Source organism: Erinaceus europaeus, chromosome 2 (assembly GCF_950295315.1).
Source record: "Erinaceus europaeus chromosome 2, mEriEur2.1, whole genome shotgun sequence".
NCBI classification, from domain to species: domain Eukaryota; kingdom Metazoa; phylum Chordata; class Mammalia; order Eulipotyphla; family Erinaceidae; genus Erinaceus; species Erinaceus europaeus.
In genome coordinates, this window is record NC_080163.1 from 56,667,747 (window position 1) to 56,683,031 (window position 15,285).

General features: G+C 45.2%; 1 protein-coding gene across 1 annotated transcript in view; it reads right to left on the reverse strand.

The window, feature by feature from the left end:
* Positions 1 to 206: 206 nt before the first annotated feature.
* The window catches only part of PDE6A (phosphodiesterase 6A), an 82,174-nt gene continuing 67,095 nt past the window's right edge, over positions 207 to 15,285 (reverse strand). The window contains exons 18-22 of the mRNA XM_007516396.3: positions 9,827 to 9,890; positions 9,495 to 9,569; positions 7,169 to 7,252; positions 3,884 to 4,028; positions 207 to 1,003 (exon numbers count right to left, since the gene is read on the reverse strand). Of these exons, the coding sequence (XP_007516458.1) occupies positions 924 to 1,003; positions 3,884 to 4,028; positions 7,169 to 7,252; positions 9,495 to 9,569; positions 9,827 to 9,890 (448 nt within the window). The 3' untranslated portion in view covers positions 207 to 923. The remainder of the gene's footprint in view (positions 1,004 to 3,883; positions 4,029 to 7,168; positions 7,253 to 9,494; positions 9,570 to 9,826; positions 9,891 to 15,285) is intronic.

Consider the following 15,285-nt stretch of genomic DNA (forward strand, 5'->3'; position numbering starts at 1 on the left):
GAGCAACTGCTTGCATGTACTGACCTCTGCACTGCCTCCTAGTCAGGAACAAGAGAGGCCCCAGAGCTGACCTGCACATAGAGCAGAACAGGGGACAAGGGGCATGCCCTAACAGGACCATGAGGACATGAATGGGACAAATTCAAAGCAGGGCAACTGACGTTGGTCCTGCAACGAGTCACAAGCAAAGATGAGGTACACTATAGATGAAAAAGACCAAAGAAACAATAGCAACTGAACATGTGAATTATGTTTGGATTGAATTCAAATAAACCAACTATAAGAGGATTTTTTTTTTTTATCAGAGCACTGCTCAGCTCTGGCTTATGGTGTTACTGGGGATTGAGCCTGAGACCTTGAAGCCTCCAGCATAACCATTGTGCTATCTCCCCCACCCCAAATGGGGTTCTTGTGACAATGAGAGAAAGCTGGTTGGGGCAGGCTTACCAAGGTGGCAGCCCCAGCTGTGAATTTCATCTGCAGGGATCAGTAATCCTATGTCTAAATGTGCTTTTTAAATACTAAGGGGGCGGGGAACACAAGAAGACAAATGGAGTAAATGTGGCTGAGGTCTGAGGGGATTCCTGGTACAATTCTCTATTTTTAAGAGTGATGGAAGAGTTTATAAATCAGGGAACAATAGTGACTCCAAGCAAGCACGTGTATCTGGCATTACTTGCCTGTTTAGTACTTGTGCAAGCTAGAATATCAGGGTTTTACTCAAGGCAAAGCTCTAGAAGCTGAAAAATGTTTGTAGGCTACTAGATGAGAGGTAAGCTCAATTCTCTTTCAGAGTTTTCAGATTCTAGGATTTTTTTTTTTTTTTCTTTTTACTTCTCAAGAAGCACATGTGTGATTCTCCACCATCTTGGGCATCTGCTTCCTAGGAGACTGGTGTGGTTCTAGTCAGCTGAGTCTCAGCTCTACTGGATACAGCAGGACTTTGATGCAGGCGCGCCCCCTGCTGGGTTGGGGTTCCCCCCAGGCTGATTCCCCATGGCAACTGCAAGCAGAAGAAAAAGCATATTGAGTGAGAGCAGGCTGCAGTACCCTTGTCCTTCACCCTGGTCTGATCAGAAACTGCAAACTGAATGAATTTCAAGGCCAACAGATAACCACACATGCAGAAAGCAAGCCAGGTGTAGGGAGAATTGGAAGAAGCCAGACTAGTTCTTTCCACTAAGTTGGGACCAGAGAGTGTGAGGACTCCCAGGTTTAATCCAGGTAGCGCATTAAAAAAAAAAAAAAAAAAAAAGCTCAGATATCACAAGTGTGGCCCAGGAGTTGGCGCAGTGGTAGAATTCTGGAGTATGAGGTCTGGAGTTTAAGCCTCACCAAGTGCATGTGCTAGAGGGATATCCAACATTTGCCCTCTCTGTCTTTCTCTTGTAAAATAAATAAAATAAATCTTTAGGGGGCAGGACAGAGGTACACACGTTACCATGTACAAAGACACAGGTTTGAACCCCTGCTCCCCACCTGCAGGGGGGAAGCTTCATGAGAAATTAAGCAGGTCTGCAGGTCTATCCTCTTTTTCTCTCCCCTCTCTATCTCACTCTTCCCTCTCAATTTCCTTCTGTCCTATCAAATAAAAGAGAAAGAAAAATGGAAGACTGTCCACAGGAAAGTAGATTCATAGTGCCTATACCAAGCCCCAGCTACAACCCTGGTGGCAGTCTTAAAAACAAAATTAACATTTTTGTAGTAAAGAATTTGCACTTCACAGACCTAAAACTACTTTAAATTTTTTAAAATAAAAAAAAATAATATACATCTTTAAAAACTATCAGTGACTGTGGTCCGGGAGATGGCGCAGTGGATAAAGCATCGGACTCTGAAGAGTGAGTTACTGAGTTCAATCTGCAGCAGCACATGTACCAGAATGATAGCTGGTTCTTTCTATCTCTCTTCCTATCTTCCTTATTAACAAATAAATAAAATCTTCAAAAAAAAAAACTGTCAGCGACAGAAAACAGACAAAGGAGCTATAATCAGATAGATAAGCAGCTGACCCTTGACACCAATATATGGGAGACAATAGGAATAGGAAGTGGAGGAGCCATTCTCACCCCCTCACCACAAAGCTGCCACAGCTTCAGCCAACCCTGGACCTATAGAAATTCAGGATCTTGGGGGTCAGGTGGTAGTGCAGCAGGTTAAGCACACATGGCAGGAAAATGCAAGGACTGGCGGAAGGATCCCAGTTTGAGCCCCTGGCTCCCCACCTGCAGGGGAGTCGCTTCACAAGTGGTGAAGCAGGTCTGCAGGTGTCTATCTTTCCTCCTGTCCCCCCATCCTCTCTCAATTTCTCTCTGTCCTATCCAACAACAATAATAACCACAACAACAATAAAACAACAAGGGCAACAAAGGGGAAAAAAAATAGCCTCCAGGAGTAGTGGGTTTGTGGTGCAGGCACCAATCCCCAGCAATAACCCTGAAGGCAAAAGAGAGAGAGAAAAGAAATGAAATGCAGGATCTGGATTTCCAAACATCAGAACTATCCCAGTGTTAAAAGTATGAGTGGCAAATTTGCTTTAAAAAAAAATTTATATATATATATATATATATATATGTATGTATGTATGTATGTATGTATGTATAGATAGATAGATAGATCAGGCCAAATAGCTCGCTTGGATAGTGTGCTGCTTTGCCATGTATATGACCCAGGTTTGATACCAGCTCCATCTCATTGAAGGAAGCTTTAGTGCTGTGGTATTTGCTTGTTTGTTTGTTTTTGCCAGGGTGATCACTGGGGCTTAGTGCCAGCACTATGAATCCACCATTCCTAGAGGCCATTATTTTTCATTTCTTTCTAATTTTTATTAGAACAGAGAGAAATTGCGAAGGGGTGAGGAGATTGAGAAAGAGAAAGATAGACACCTGCAGACCTGCTTCATTGCTCATGCAGCAGACCCCCTGCAAGTGGGGAGCAAGGGCTTGAACTTGGACCCTGGCACTTGGTAATATGAACACTTAACCTGGTCCACCACCACCTGGCCCCAGTGCTATGGTCTCTTTCAACCTATCAGTCAATCAGTAGATGAAACTGAAAGTTATATAGGCCAGTGGTCAGGGCAATGGTTCAGTGGGTGAAGAGTAGTTCTTGCAAGTATGAGGCCTCAGTTCAGTTCCTAGCACTACATGTGATAGAGAGGTGCTCTAGCTGCATCCTCTCTCTCTATCTGTAACATAAACAGATCTTCTGTTCTATTTGAAAAATATTTATTTTGGAAGTTGAGTGGTAGTGCAGGGGTTAAGGATCCAGGTTCATACCTCTGGTCCCCACCTGCAGGGAGAAAGCTTCACAAGTGGTGAAGTAGAGCTGCAAGTGCCTGTCTCTCTCCCTCTCTATCTCTCCCTCCCCTCTCAATCTCTCTGTATATCCAATAATACATAATAACAAAATTAACAAAAAATAAGGAAGGAAGGGAAAAAAAGACAGATGGATGAACGTGGGCATTACCAATGGAGCAAACCAACCACCATGGGGTGGAGTAAATCTTGAAGGCAGGACTGCAGCCAGTAACTGAAGTTCAACAAAAGCAGCTTCAGATCACAGGAGTTTTCTCTACTCACGGAGGACATCATGTAAGGTAGTAAGCCCCCCTATAGTTGACAGCGTACAAGCAAAGGAAGGCTCCTCTGATGGAGTAGACAGGCTGTGAACCTCAAACAGAAGGTTGGGAATATAGTCTCTAGAGTCCCTTCCAGCCAATGATGGCAAGGCCGTGATGTTTTACGTCTCTGAGCCTCAGTACCCCCGTAGGTAGGGTGGGAACGATGACAAGTGTGCTGAGTGAGCCTGACAGCATGAGAGCAGGCGGGGAACACTGAACACCCTGTGGGTGGAGTTGTGGAGTTGGGCCCCTCCCACCAACCTTGCTTGGCCTGCTGTTTCTGCTTCTCCTCCTCCAGCATTTTCACCTTGGCCTCGTACTCGTCTGCCAGTGCCTTCCACTCCTTTCGGTTGTTGGTGATCCCATCCAGCATGGGTGTGATCTCCTCATGGAAACGTGAGAATTCCTGGAATACAGTAAGCTCTAGAGTAGAGACAGGCCTGGGGGACCAGGCTCCAGGGCTTGAAAAGTCCAGGGGTCGGGCGGTGGCACATCGAGTTGAGTACACTTATTACTACGCACAAGGACCTGGGTTCAAGCCCCCTGGTCCCCACCTGCAGGGTAGAAGTTTCATGAGTGGTGAAGCAGTGTTGCAGGTCTCTCTCTCTCTCTCTCTCTCTTTCTCTCTCTCTCTCTCTTCTAGCTGCCCTTTCTCTCTCTATCCAATAAAATAAAAAGAAATAAAAAATATTTTTAAAAAAGAGCAAGCAGCCTTTGTGGGTGTGAGGCTCCTTAGTGGGGTGCAAACTGATGCTGTAGGGCCTCCCATCAACAGGATCCCACCCTATTCCTGCTCAAAACCCCACTGCGGCATCTCCTATCATTTAGGACAAAGTGCTCCTGCAAGCCCCATGCCCTCCTCCTTCTCTTCTCTGAACTCTGGGCTCCGGGCAGGTGTCCTCCCTCCCTGGGCTTCCCACAAGTGCAGCCCTAACTGGAACCTTCTAACTTCCCCTCTATCCCCTGAGCCCTCCATTTTCATGGTACATCCTCAATGAAGCCTCTGCCCACCCCACTTCCAACCCAGGTCCCAGGCCGTCGCTGCACCCCCCTACTGGAATTACACCTGTGCCAGTCCTCCTCACTGTCCCAGGTGCTGTGAACTAAGAGGAGGCTGGGATTCATCAGCTGGCGGCCAGCGTGGCCCCCAGTCTAGCACGGGGCTGGGCCACAAAGCTGCCCAGCAAATATTTTTTGCTGAGTGAAACAGCTGTGTGTGTGTGTGTGTGTGTGTGTGTGTGTGTGTGTGTGTGTGTGTGTGTGTAGAGGCTGTACTTTGTTTGTTCATTCGTTTGTTTGTTTGAGAGAGAAATTGAGAGGGAAGGGGAGATAGAGAAAGAGAGACATCTGCAGCAATGCTTCACTGCTTATGAAGCTTCCCCCCTATAGGTGGGGACTAGGGGCTTGAACCCAGGTCCTTGCTCATGGTGAAATGTGCACTTAACCAGGTGTGCCACCACCTGGCCCCCATGAAGAGGAGTTTTATGGTCTCTAAACTCATTATGAAATGCCTGTCTGTAGGACTGGGAAAGTGGCATAATGGTAAAACTCTCACCTAAAATGGAGTGGTGCTCTATTCTCTATTCATCTAAACAAAATCAATCAAACAAAAACAGTGCTTTAAATGAACCACAGGGCCAGAGAACTAGCTCACTGGGTAAAGAGCATGCATCCAGCCCAAGTTTGAAGAACCTCAACAACACATGGACGATGCCATGACACCAGAGGAAGCTCTAGTACTGTGGCTTCTCTCCCTCTGTTTCTCATGTTTCTTTTTCTGTCTGAAGGGAAAATAGTCTGGGTGCAGTGAAATACACATGCATAAGGTCTTGGTTCCACCAAAACAAAAACAAAAACAAATAAACATAGCACATCATATTTATTTACTTGTCACCACTCCAGACCAGCAGCCAGCTTTTTCAGAAAGAGAGACAGAGGGAGAGAGGGAAAGACACCACAGCACTAAAGACATAGTGCCCCCTATATGGGGTGCTATGGGCTGAGACCAAGGTCATGTTCACGGTCTGCAGAAAGCCCCAAGGGGCAAGTAAACAAGCTTTGTGATTCCCTGGTTTCCAGGACAGGAAACAGGTGCAGATGAGGGGGTGGGTTTGCTCAGAGTCAGAGCAGCAGACCTGAGAGTTCCTGTCCCGGCTCTGGCATGGGCCATGTGACCTCAGGCAGGTGACTCTTAGCATAGCCTCAGCTACTAAATCGAGTAGTCAGACATCTGCTTCCCTGGTTGTTGTGACAAAGTAGGTGAGGCACTGAGCCCAGTCTCCCCCATTTAATAACATCACTAATGAAGGGGGAACCCCCTGGGGATCCCAAGCACCCTGAGCATGCCAGAGACACATCCTACTTTGGGGACACGTATCTCCTTCTGTGTGTGGGGTGGTGATGTGTGGCTGGCATGACAGGAAGGGAGAGCCTCAGGTGGGACAGAAGCCACACTCCAAACTTGTCTCCTGGCTCACACTAGTGACCCTGCTCTGTCTTTTCTCACCTCTAAGCTCTGGCTTGTCATGTGTCAACATAAAAATAACACTGGGCTGGAAGGGGGGGTAGTTAGTGGTTAGAGTACATGTCTCGCATGAATTTGACCCCATACTAATAAAAGGAACAAAAACAACAAATCTACACAGTCCAGGAGGTGGTGCAGTGGGTAAACTATTAGACTCTTAAGCATGAGGCTCGAGTTCATTCCTGACATCCTGTGTGCTACTGTGTGTTCCAGGTACCCTTGCTCCCAGAATGATGCTGTGGTATTCTCTCTCTCTCTCTCTCTCTCTCCCTCTGTCTCTCTCTCTCTCTCTCTCTCTCTCTCACACACACTTTCTCAGCCTCTGGTGTTATTAAATAAATAAATGTTAGAAAAACAAAAAACTAAATAAATATTAAAAAAAATAAGATAAGATAAAAAACAGCAAGGGCAACAAAAGGAAATAAATAAATATTTAAAAAAAAAGAAAAAGAAAAAACTATAATTGGGGCTGGGGAGGTCGCCAGCCACAGCCATAGCTCACCAGGCAGCAAGCACGTACCTTGAATATGTAAACTCCTGGAATGGATTCCTGGCAAAGAATATGACAGAGTGGTACTCTGCTATGTGTCTGTATCTCTCTCTCTCTCTCTCTCTCTCTCTCTCTCTCTCTGTCACACACACACACCAATAATAAATTTAGGAACAATGTGCTTCTCAGGGGAAACTTTCACTGTGGACACAAGCTCAGAGAGAAATTCCACATTCTCCTCCAACAATGGAGTTTCCACCAACCATGGAAGTTGGGGGGTGGGGGCATGTGTCTGCTGTGTCTCCACTTTCCTGTCTGGAGCCACACCTTGGGGTTGTCTTCTGAGCAGTTAGGGATTCAAAGCTCCAGCCAGTCTTCTGACTGTCCAATCCCCTACCGTCAGAGATGAGAGATTCTTGGTGGAGTGTCACCTATGGGTCAGTTTTGGAACTGTCATTCCCAGCATCCTTTGGGAATCCTGGTTTCTTCCAGGCTGTTGTGTTGAGTCCAAGAAAGCAAAGGGCCCACCTACCTTGTAGACAAATGTGCAGACGAAGTCGATGAAGCCAACCTGAAGCTTGGGTAATTCATCTGCCTTGTTTCTGTCCATCATGGGCTGTGTGGGGGAAGGGGGAGCACTGTGTTGGGTTTCCCCTGGCATAGAGCAGTGATGGAACCCACCCTCCCCGGGAGGCCTTTGCTAAAACAAAACTGAACTAAACTAGTGGTCCAGGTGGTGGCTCAGTGGATAAAGTTCTGGATTCTCAAGCACGAGATCCTGAGTTTGACTCCCAGTATCATTTGTGCTAGAATGATGTTCTGGCTCTCCTCCTGCTCCTCCTCCTCTTCCTCTTCTCCCCACTTTGTCTCATAAATAAATAAAGAAACCAGACCTGAAAGTCTTCAAGATTCCAGACCTAACTCAAAGTTTTCAGAAAGTACAGGGGATAGCAGAACATCTTAAATGACAACAGGAGAGTGCAGTCAGTCAGATCCATAAAGTGAGGACTCTACACAACAAAGAATCACCATCTTCAACAAGTAAACACAACAAGAAAAGGAAGTGTAGTCCTTGATTACACCCTTACTTAAATAAACCAGTGATGGCTGGCAAAACAGCTCATCTGGATAGTGTACCTGCTCTGCTGTGTATGCAGCCTGGGTTCAAGCACTCGCCCCACTGCACAGGGGAAGCTTTGGTGCTGTGCACTTGCTCTCTCTCTCTCTCTCTCTCCCTGAAACAGTCAGCTAGGAACAGTGAAGTTCTTGCAATGACAGAAAAGTCATGACACATTCTTTTTAATTCTTTTTCTTTTTTTTTTTTTTGCCTCCAGGGTTATTGCTGGGGCTCAGTGCCTGCACGACAAATCCACTTCTCCTGGAGGCCATCTTTTTCCCTTTTGTTACCCTTGTTTATCATTCCTGTTATTATTGTTGTCATTGTTGTTGGATAGGACAGAGAGAAATCGAGAGAGAACAGGAAGATGTGTGTTGGGGGCAAAGATAGACACCTGCAGATCTGCTTCACCCACCGTGAAGCAACCCCCCTGAAGGTGGGGAGCCAGAGGCTCAAACTAGAATCCTTAGGCCAGTCCTTGTGCTTTGCACCGCCTGCACTTAACCCACTGCACCACTGCCCAGCCCCTGACACATTTTTGCATAGAAAAACATTGATTGATGTATTGCACCAAAGTAAAGGACTCTGGGGTGGGGGAAAGGGTTGTTCAGGTGCTGGAATTTGATGGCAAAAGAGGACCTGGAGGGGGGGAGTTATATTTTTATGAGGAAAATTGAGAAATGTGACACATGTGTAAACTATTGACTGTAAACCATTAATCACCGCCAACAAAGAAAAAAAAGAAAAAACCCAGAAAAGTATTGAAAAATACATCAAGACATTTCCAACAACTGTGTGTGTGCTTGTGCATGTGTGTAATAAATCAACTGAATTATTTTTACTAATCAGTCAGGAAAGACAGAGATAGGGAACTAGAAGATAGTCAAGATTCAGTGCTATTAAATAATTAGTGAGTATGATAGTCTCATGGGAGTAGCCTTGTGTGTGTTTTCTAGCCATCTCTAAGTGATACACACTAAAATATTAAGGAAGAGATGGCAACACCAGGGGCTAGGAAGGTAGCATAGCGGCAGGGCACCTGCCTGCCATGCTGAGCTCCTGGCCTCAGCAGCCATCACAGCACAACACAAATAGAAAACGTACAAAAGTAGAACATCATGAATGATGGGGAGGTGATTTGGTCTCTGTCTCTCTCATTTGCACAATAAAAAATCTAAAAAATAGTTTCTTTTTAATTTTTTTTTTTGTCTCTGGGATTATCATTGGGGCCCGGTGCCTACACTATGAATCCACTGCTCCTGGAGGCCATTTTTTCCCTTTTGTTGCCCTTGTTATTTATTGTTGTTGTTGTTGTTTTTGTTGTTATTGCTGTCATTTTTCTTGGATTAGACAGGCAGAAATCGAGAGAGGAGAGGACGACAGAGGGGGGGAGAGAAAGGTAGACACCCGCAAACCTGCTTCACTGCCTGTGAAGCAACCTCCCTACAGGTGGGGAGCTGGGGGATTGAACTGGGATCTTCACGCTGGTCCTTGCACTTCGCACCATGTGTGCTTAACCTGCTGTATATCGCCTGCCTCTTCCTGCAATTTTTTTTTAAATAGTTATTTATGGGAAAGAGAGTCAGACTGCAATGCTGAGGACTGAACTCAGGAGAGTCCAACACTTAACCCACTGAGCCACCTCCTGGGTCACAAAAGAAAATCACTTCTAAGGGAAAGGCACACCTCCCTATGCTGAGGGTCATTGCTTCCTCAACAGGGATGTCCCAGCCCTACTCACAATGGGGTTCTGTTGTAGCACTGTGCGCTCCAGGTCCCCTTGCTCCCAGAATTCAGCAGCAACCAGGAGAGCTACCTGCAACAAGCAAGCCCACATCCATCAGGGCATCCAGCCCCAACACCAACCCTTCCTCCCCATTTGGATGTCCAACTCAGCAGAAGCTAAAACCCCCAGATTGTAGGAGAGCTCCTACAATCAAGTTCGCATCTTGGCAGAGGAGGATGGAGCAGCACAGGGGACTCCTTCTGGAGCTTGACCAGTCCAAGCCACACAGGCAGCTGTAACTGGGATGGGGATCCCCCCACCCCTCGAGGGTCAGCAGGGATTCATACCTTGCTCTGCACCTCCCAGGGCTTGGTGATGGCTGAGAGGTCACAGGCAGTCATCATCATGGCCCTGGGCACAAGGACACTGGGTCTGAGTACAGAGTCATTGACAGCTGCCTTTGCTGGGCCACTCCACCTATTTCTCCTTTTTCTTTCCTCCCTTCCTTCCTCCCTTTTTTCCTTCCTTCCTTCTCTCCTTCCTTTCTTTTATTTCTTCTTTTTTAAATATTTATTGATTCCCTTTTGTTGCCCTTGTTGTTTTATTGTTGTTGTAGTTATTGTTGTTGTTATTGATGTCATCGTTGTTGGATAGAACAGAGAGAAATGGAGAGAGGAGGGGAAGACAGAGAGGGGGAGAAAAAGATAGACACCTGCAGACCTGCTTCACCGCCTGTGAAGCGACTCCCCTGCAGGTGGTTGAGCCGGGGGCTCGAACCGGGACCCTTACTCCAGTCCTTGCACTTTGCGCCATGTGCGCTTAACCCACTGCGCTACTGCCCGACTCCCCCTTCCTTTCTTTTCTTTCCTCCTTCCTTTCTTCTTTTTTCTTTCCTCCTCCCTCTTTCTTTTCTTTCTTTCTTTCTTCCTTTCTTTCTTTCTTTCTTTCTTTCTTTCTTTCTTTCTTTCTTTCTTTACTTCTCTTCTTCCCTCCCTCCACTGCTCCCTTCTCCCCTCCCTCCCCTTTTTCCTTCTTTCTTTTTTTCTCTCTCTCTTTCTTTCGAAAAGCTCTGGCTTGTGGTAACATGGAGACTGAACCTGAACCTGGGTTTTTTTTTTATATATACATAAAAAGGAAACACTGACAAAACCATAGGATAAGAGGGGCACAACTCCACACAGTTCCCAGCACCAGATCTCCTTATCCCATCCCCTCCCTTGATAGCTTTCCTATTCTTTAACCTTCTGGGAGTGTGGACCCAAGGTCACTGTGGACCTGGGATTTTGGAGCCTCATGCATTAAAGTCTTTTGCATCACCAATATGCTATCTTCCCTGCTCCCTTTCTTCTCCTTTTCCTCCTCTGTCTTTTTTTAAAGAGTTATTTATTTAGTAACAGGAGAAAGTGAAGGAGAGAACCAAGGCAGGGGTAGATAGCACAATGGTTATGCAAAGAGGCTCTCATGCCTGAGGATTCAAAGTCCCAGGTTCAATCCCCCACACCACGATAAGCCAGAGCTGATCAGTGCTCTGGTAAAAGAAGAAAAAAAAAGCCTAGTTCCACCAATAAGACAAAATAAAATAGCATTAACGATGCAATAATATACAACACACACATACACCAAGAATAGTGTATGGCACATAATAAACATCTGCTTTGTGTTCATGATAACCACTATACCATCTGTGATGCATGTATTATGTCCAGGCACTATACTGAGATATTTACAAACATTTCCTTTCTTTCATTTTCTAAAGTATTTTTAAAAATTACTTTATTTATTTAACATAACCATCTTTACATAACCATTATGCTATCAGTCCCTGCCCCTGGAACTAGATTTTTATACATGACCAGTTTCATTCCTCCTGGGTTGACTTTTTAATGCTTATTTATTTATTCCCTTTTGTTGCCCTAGTTGTTTTATTGTTGTAGTTATTATTGTTGTCATCGTTGTTGGGTAGGCTAGAGAGAAATGGAGAGAGGAGGGAAAGACAGAGAGGGGGAGAGAAAGGTAGACACCTGCAGACCTGCTTCACCGCCTGTGAAGCGACTGCCCTGCAGGTGGGGAGCCGGGGGCTCGAACTGGATCTTTACGCGGGTCCTTGCACTTTGCGCCATATGCGCTTAACCCACTGCGCTACCGCCCGACTCCCGACTTTTTTATTCAGATACAAAGACAGAGAAAGAGGGAGAGGTACCATAGCACCCCCCATCCCCACCAAGTACCAAGGCACTCCCATGTGATACCAGGGAGAGCAGCTCAAATGACAAAGGATGTGCCCCATCCAGTGAGTTATCTCTCCAACCTCTATTCCTGGCATTTTTTAAGCATCAATTTTATTTACATCTTACTATATCTTCAGAATTTCTTCTTTCCTGTCTAGTGTCACATAAAAACAATCAACTTTTTCCACATTATCTGGCGCACACACAATTGAAGAACCATTTTAAGTACTATTAACTAGTCACCACTACCATGAGCAAGACCAGTGAGGCAGGGGGTAGGAGACAGGAACAGGAGGGGAGACTGAGGCTCTAGCCCTGACTCACTCTGTAAAATCACTTTACAGTGAACCAGCTCCACCTGGCTCTGGTTGTGGTTGCTGGTTTGGGAGGCTCTACAGGTTATCCATTAACAGCTTTTTTTTTTTTTCCATCCCACAAAGCCTCATATAACTCTGTAAGTGGATCAACATTTAGAACTGCATTCTTACAAACACCCTTACCCTTTGGAATAATTTCAGAATTTGTGCCCACCACTTAATGCTAAGTGTTATGGACCTGTTAATCCTACCAGTAAAGAGATTTAGCAAATGAATGCTCCCAGGGCAGAAGAATGCTGTTCCCACAAATAGCTGGCTACTGTAATGAGTTAGCATTTACACCACAAGGTCTCAGATATGACTCCCAGAAAACAATGAGTGTTTACTTTCCTTGGGTGTTTCCCTTTTTATTATTATTATCTTTATTGTATTTGATAGACAGCTAGAAATCAAGAGGGAAGGGGGTGGTAGACAGGGAGAGAGATAGAGAGACACCTGCAACACTGCTTCACCACTTGCAAAGCTTTCCCCCTGCAGGTGGGGACCGGGGGCTCGAACCTGGGTCCTTGTGCACTGTAACATGTACACTCAACCAGGTGTGCCACCACCTAGTCCCCTTTGGGTGTTTCCTTCCTCAGGTGGGGAGAGTATGTGAAAGTCCCTCCCAGGGTGAGGAAACACACTTAAGTGTCTTAGAGACAAAGATATGTGGGCATGGCATGTGAGGAGGGCCTCGAGTCAAGCACTGCCCCTGGCGAGCCAAAGTAATGTGCCAGGCAGGCATCTGGGATCCAGGGGAACAGAGGGCAAAACAAACAAACAAATGTTAAGTAAGATAGCAGGAAGAATATTCTCACTGGTATTCTCACTTTCCCTCCCTCCCTTGTCTCTTTCTTTCTTTCGGTTTCTTTCTTTCTTTCTTTCTTCCTCCCTTGTTGCTGAGTTCATTTTTCTGAAGAATGTATCTGCCAATAATTCAATTAGATTCTCCTTCAGTTTTGTTTAAAGCCAGCATTCAAGTCATTCACTTCCTCAATTTCTGGGAAGCATGCCTAAAAGATCTAACCAAGACTTCTCAGATGACTATTAATCAGACTCCTGACACTCTCCACAACACTTGGCTTCACTCAAGACACTCAGAATGGACAAGGCCAATTAAACATTCCTTTAACATATCTTTTCAGTGTTGGGTTTTAATGAAGTACTTTTATCTGATAACACATTTGTAACACATTTTCATCAAAACTTTGAAGCTGCAGATGTGACTCATTTAATTTGTGGAAATATTTGGCATGTCACATAACTGGAAATGTAAATTTTCACTGTTATCTGAAGCAAGCAAATAAGGCATGTTTCTGTCAAAATCTGACTTGATTTTTTAAAATTCAGACAAGCATGTTAAAATACATCTTGGGGTGGTGGGGGGGCGTGGAGAAAGCATAATAGTTATGCAAAAAGACTCATTCCTGAGGCTCCATGGTCCCAGGTTCAATCCCCAGCACTACCATAAACCAAAGCTGAATAGGGCTCTAGCGGGGGGGGGGGGGGGGGGAGGAGGTAGTTTTGTTTATTTGTTTTTAAGAATGCATCCTGGGAACCTCACATCTCCACTATAGAGCCCCTACTTCCCCCAGTCCTGGAACCCTTGGATAGGGCCCACTTTCCCGTATGCCTCTCCCAATCCATATCAAATAATATTGCATCCGCCGATCACAACCTAACCAACGCAATGATTGCCACCTCAACATGCTTCACTTCAGACTGTGTCCAGAGACTTCACATGTGGAATGACAACCCTTCAGCTTCATTACTCAGGTGAGACCTTTCCTTTCATAGTATACTCTAATTCCATCTCAGGTGGTTCACTTTCTAACAAAGTCCCAAAACCTAGATAGATACCAGTTTCTGTGAGAGAGAGCATATGTTCACACGTATCCATAAACTACTGCAAAATATATACCTGAAAGCAGAAGTACACTAGAGTTTGCAGTGAGTACCTCCCTAACACTTCCTCTCCACTATTCCAAGCTTTGGGTCCATGATTGCTCAACAATTTGTTTGGCTTTGTATGTTAACTCTCTTTTCAGTCACCAGGTTCCAGATGCCATCAGGATGCTGGCCAGGCTTCCCTGGATTGAAGACCCCACCAATGTGTCCTGGAGCTCAGCTTCCCCAGAGACACACCCTACTAGAGAAAGAGAGAGGCAGACTGGGAGTATGGACCGACCAGTGTCAACGCCCATGTTCAGCGGGGAAGCAATTACAGAAGCCAGACCTTCTACCTTCTGCAACCCACAATGACCCTGGGTCCATGCTCCCAGAGGGATAGAGAATGGGAAAGCTATCAGGGGAGGGGGTGGGATATGGAGATTGGGTGGTGGGAATTGTGTGGAGTTGTACCCCTCCTACCCTATGGTTTTGTTAATTAATCCTTTCTTAAATAAAAAAAAAAATTCAAATACTAAAAAAAAAAAAAAAAAAAGAATGCATCCTGGGGCCAGGTGGTGGCACACCTGGTTGAGTACACACATTATCATGCATAAGGACCTGGGTTCAAGGGCCTGGTTCCCACCTGCAGGAGGAAAGTTTCACAAGTGGTGAAGCAGGTATTCAGGTGTCTTCTCTGTCTCTCCCCCTCTCTATCAACCCCAACCCTTCCCCTCTTGATTTCTCTCTGCCACTATCTAATAAATAGTAAATAAAAAATAATTTTTTAAAAAGAAGGAAAAAAGAATACATTCTGATACTTATTTTGTTTTTAATTCTAAGAAAGGAAGCAATAGATAGACTAGATAGATAGATACAACAGAGAGGTGTGGGTGGAATACAGGACCTCTCTCTCTCTCTCTCTCTTTCTCTCTCTCTGCCTTCAAGACTCATTACTGGTGTTCCTCTGTCCTGACATCAGGGGATAGTCCCCAGACACTGCTACATTCTCAGAAGGAAATAAGGGAAATGCCTAAGGACAAAATATCCCTTTCCTAATCTTTTGTTTTGTTTTGCTTTGCTTTGCTTTTTCCTTCCAAATCACTTTATTGAGGAAATGCTGTTTTATGAGCCTGTTGCCACGGAGGTACAGTTTCACATCTTCTCAAGATAGATGTCAGCTCACTTTAGTCTTGTTTTCCTTTTATATGCATCACAGAGAAGCCCAGTAATTCTTCTCTGGATTCCTAATGCCATGATTAAAGAGATTTTCAGGATTCCAATATTTCAAATGATCCCTTTTGTTTGATGTATAAGGGAGCAAAAATTAGCCAC